Source organism: Pollachius pollachius (assembly GCF_949987615.1).
Source record: "Pollachius pollachius genome assembly, chromosome: 10".
In the NCBI taxonomy this organism is placed as follows: Eukaryota; Metazoa; Chordata; class Actinopteri; order Gadiformes; family Gadidae; genus Pollachius; species Pollachius pollachius.
The window spans coordinates 701,528-706,048 of NC_136943.1; the positions used below are offsets into that span (position 1 = coordinate 701,528).

Sequence of the window (4,521 nt, forward strand, 5' to 3'; positions counted from 1 at the left end):
AGGTGTACATTTAACGTGGTCTTGGGTGTCACCCCACAGGTTAAATAGCGGTACAGGTGCAGTTAAAAACAGAACCTCTGTAAAAACGGCTCGTAGAGCATTCCACAGGATGCTGTGCTTCAGGAGAGGAACACGGAGGAATGTATGGTCTGAGGGTCTCACTGCAACACCAGCATCCAAATAAAAGGAACCTCGTACAGGTTGTTTAGAGTAAAGAAAAACAGCCCACATTAGAGACACCCAAAACGAAGAACCAGTGATTTAATGAGATGCAAATAGCCGGACGAGAAATAGTTCAAATAGCTGTGCTTGATGAAAAGCCTGCTGAACTCAGAGCGTACGGCTGCCCCCCTCCCCCTCTGAACACATCCCTCCTCCTGAAAGTACACATTCTCCAGCGGCTGAGGGCCAAATCTGTTTAGACGACCGGATGGTAAATACACCGAGTATGGAAGTGGAGATCGAGTGTGCTTCGGGAAACCCTCGCTCAGAGCAGATGATTTACCAATGCTCTAAGCGTGACCTGAGCGGGACGGTTGAGCCGTTTGAGAGTGGGCGCTGGGGGTTATGTCATTGGTATTCAGCGGGGCTGCTCTGCAGAGAGAGCAGGGAAGGTCCAGAGAGCGCTTAGAGTGGCACAGTGAGCTTGCTTGGTTTGCGCTATATGGAAGCCCAAAGTGAAATAAGAAATACAGTACTTAACTAGGCCTATTGTTTTTATTTATTTTTTAAATTTTTAAATATATATATATATATATATATACACACATAATATTTACTCGTAAATTATGCTTAGACTTATAATTTATATTAAAGTGTGGAGAAGGGAAAAAAGCACTTTGCGTACATATTTGTTTATTTGTGTGTTAATTATTGTTTGACATTTATTTAGGGCTTGTGGCACGATAACAATACACTATTTCTAAGCTGTGTGTATATACATATATATATATATGCTATATATATATTGATATTGGGATCATGGCCGTTGTGTTTGTATTGTCGTTGCTAAACAAAAAAAAAACTTCCCTCAGCTATAAACTGTAAGATATAGCTGAGGGAAACGTGAATGAAGCCCAATGGCCTTCCTGCCATTGGCTTGGAGACCCTCCTTAGAAGCCTTTCCCACGTTACGAACAGCCGAGCCATGGGGACGCTCCTCTCACGCAACTCATGCACAAGTCTGCAAGACGCAAGGAATGCCTGCGCGTAAAGGCAGCCGAGGAACCTCTACTTATGCACTTTACTATGGATACGCTCCCAAATCGACGTAGGACATTACATAACATTAGTTGTGTATTTGTGTCTATTTTCTCGGAATGATTATATATATATTTTTGTTAAGTCGCTTGAATCGTGAAGTAGGCTAGATGAGGTCAACTTCCCCACCGTAGTGTGAAGTCTTAGTTTGGAGCAGAGTGGTGGTGACGGAGGGGAGACTGCCTGAGCTGCAGAGTCGTGCAGGCGCGCTCCTTCCTTGGTTTGGGGATTGTGCGCACTGAGAGACTGAGCGTAACCGGTGGACCACTTGTGTGAGGAGGACACTTGTCCGACGTGCACGCTGCTGCCGGGTGCCATGTGCAGACGCACCATGTCGGGCAGTTCGGAGTATTCAACCCGCAAGTGATCTGAAGCCTGCTATGGAGGACCGCTCCGTTCAAAATGAATCAGAGCTTCGACAATGTCACACGCGTGTGGGATCATGGTTCTTCCAAAATCGACTCCGGTGCAATCCCGTCTTCTCCGGCTTCGGTCAACTTTACCAGCAACTCCACGGGCAACCGGACGGAGCCCAGCGAGGTGGACCTCACCAGAGCCGTCCCGCTCGCCCTGGTGCTGGGCGCTTTCATCGTGTTCGCCATCGTGGGCAACATTCTGGTCATCCTGGCGGTGGTGTGCAACAGGCACCTGCGCACCCCGACCAACTACTTCATCATCAACCTGGCCATCGCCGACCTGCTCCTCGGCACCATGGTGCTGCCCGTGTCGGCCACGCTGGAGATCCTGGACTACTGGGTGTTTGGCCGGATCTTCTGTGACATCTGGGCTGCGCTGGACGTGCTGTGCTGCACCGCGTCCATCATGAGCTTGTGCGTAATATCCATCGACCGCTTCATCGGAGTGAGCCACCCACTGCAGTACCCGGGCATAGTGACCGAGAAGCGGGCTCTGCTGGCCATGCTCGGCGTGTGGGTGCTGTCCATCGTCATCTCCATCGGTCCCCTGCTCGGGTGGAAGCAGCCCCCGTCGCCGGACGATACGGTGTGCCCAATCACGGAGGAGCCGTTTTACGCACTCTTCTCCTCGCTCGGCTCCTTCTATATCCCGCTGGTGGTGATCCTGGCCATGTACTGCCGTGTGTACATCGTCGCCAAGCGGACCACTAAGAACCTGGAGGCGGGCGTGTTGCGGGAGAGGATGAACTCGGGCGAGTTGACGCTCCGGATCCACAAGGGCTCTCAGGTGCAGGAGGACCAGAGCTGCTCCGGGGTCGGGAAAGGCCGCGCGAATCAGGCGCGAAGTTCCCTGACTCTGAAACTTCTTAAATTCTCCCGGGAGAAGAAAGCCGCCAAGACCTTGGGGATTGTGGTGGGCATGTTTACGCTCTGCTGGCTCCCCTTCTTCCTGGCGCTGCCCATAGGTAGGTGCACCCCAGGCTGGGCTATAAGAGCCAAAATAACAACAAGAACAACAACACGTCTCCGTGTATCAAACCCGCCTGTCGCTCGCACTTATCAGTTAATTACTTCTGAAGGGATTTGATGTTGCTTCTGGAGCTTTGCCATACATGTGGTTCTAACCCCGGTAAACATAAATAAGACGTCTACAGAGGAATGTTGGTTATAGCTCACTCTCTCTGTTCTAATCAGCTGCACTGTCTAGGGGTTAGGTAGAATTTCTATGTGGCCTATCAGCAGGCCTTCCCAGGGGCGTTTGTTCAGCAAAGTGCTGAAGAAAAAGCAATTACCCCGAACACTTTTGATTATGAGGTGAGCCTCAGTTCATTTTCTGATTCTGCGGTCTGCCAATACATCCATGTACGGCTCATACTCTTTTATATTATTGTAGTGTCATCGCCCGTGAATAATAATTCGTTTTGTTTGTGGCTTGCTTGCCCTCCGTTAATGGCTTCATTCATCCTGACTCTCTTTAATTCTGGTTCTCTGTTCTGAGGTGGAACACGACCGCATTTCAAAACACTGAGTCAATATATATTTTCTGGATTTATTTGTGTTTTTAAGTACCATAAATGGTACCCCCATACCCCTACGCCCTAAACCAATCTCCAACGGAAAGTCCCGTCGGGTCCCCGAGGAGAGCGGCAGTGAGTAAACAGATGTCCCCGTCCATAGCGCCATGGACCGGGGCGATATGGGGGGTTACTGGGGGTCCCCCCTGGGGTCCCCCCTAGAGGCCCCCCCTCCCCCCCCCTTGAGGCCACAGGGACCGTACGGGCGACCCGGGATGCGTCCGGGTGGCTCTGATGTTCCTTAGGGAACGTCAGAGGAAATGAAAAGGAAAAGTCCTCAGCTGCGGTGGAATGCGGAGCGTTTCGGAGGCGTTGGGATGGCGGCTTGGAGAGGGGAAGGGAGTACAGGAAAATATGCATAGTATTTTGCTGTAGTGACCTGAGGGTGGGAGAACACACAGAGACAGCCAAGGCCGTCCTCCTCTGCATCCAACGAGACCCCTGCCTTCCCAGACCCCTGTGGCCATGTTATTAACTCAGAGTAGTCCCTAGTGTGTGTGTGTGTTTGTGTGTGTGTGTGTGTGTGTGTGTGTGTGTGTGTGTGTGTGTGTGTGTGTGTGTGTGTGTGTGTGTGTGCGCGTGTTGGTGTGCGTGTGCGTGTGTGTGTACGTGTGGTTGAATATGTGTGCATGAGTGTACGTGTGTGTTTAAGTGGGTGATTGTGTGTGTTTCTACACATTTGTCATAGTATACGTGTGATTAAGTGTATGTGTGCATGAGTGTACGTGTGAATGAATGTTTGTGTGTGTGTGTGTGCGTGCGTGCGTGCGTGCGTGCGTGTGTGTGTGTGTGTACATGTGGTTTTGTATGTGTGCTTGAGTGTACGTGTGTGCATGTACTTGTGTGTGTTTGTGTACGTGTTTGTGTATGCGTGTGTACGTGTGTGTGAGTGAGCGTGCACATGTGCATAAGCGTGCATTAGTGTGTGTTGGGGCCTGCTTGCCAATATGTAACGTCAACTCAGAACTCTGGCGCGTGCGTTTACAGCCACACACTTGTGGAGGAGGGAGGGATACGAATCCTACCGAAGTGTGCAAGCAATTCCGGCGGGCCCTAATCTGCCTCTTATCGCGTGTTTACACCACGCAGCGCGCAGACACTTAGCAGCAGGCGGGGGGGAAGCCGCGGAGGCACGTAGCGGTCCCCAGCACAGCCGTGACAGATCACCCTGATGTCACACAGCAGGGGCGCGTCGGAAAGCTTCATCAGAACCTCGGCCTGTGGGACACGTTCCCATGTACCCTTCCATCCTTATCTTCAGCGGGCTGGTC

General features: G+C 51.2%; 1 protein-coding gene across 1 annotated transcript in view; it reads left to right on the forward strand.

Moving 5' to 3' along the window:
• The first annotated feature begins 1,328 nt into the window (after positions 1 to 1,328).
• Positions 1,329 to 4,521, forward strand: part of LOC307081390 (alpha-1A adrenergic receptor-like) — an 11,452-nt gene continuing 8,259 nt past the window's right edge. The window contains exon 1 of the mRNA XM_079744545.1: positions 1,329 to 2,641. Within this exon, the coding sequence (XP_079600671.1) occupies positions 1,663 to 2,641 (979 nt within the window). The 5' untranslated portion in view covers positions 1,329 to 1,662. The remainder of the gene's footprint in view (positions 2,642 to 4,521) is intronic.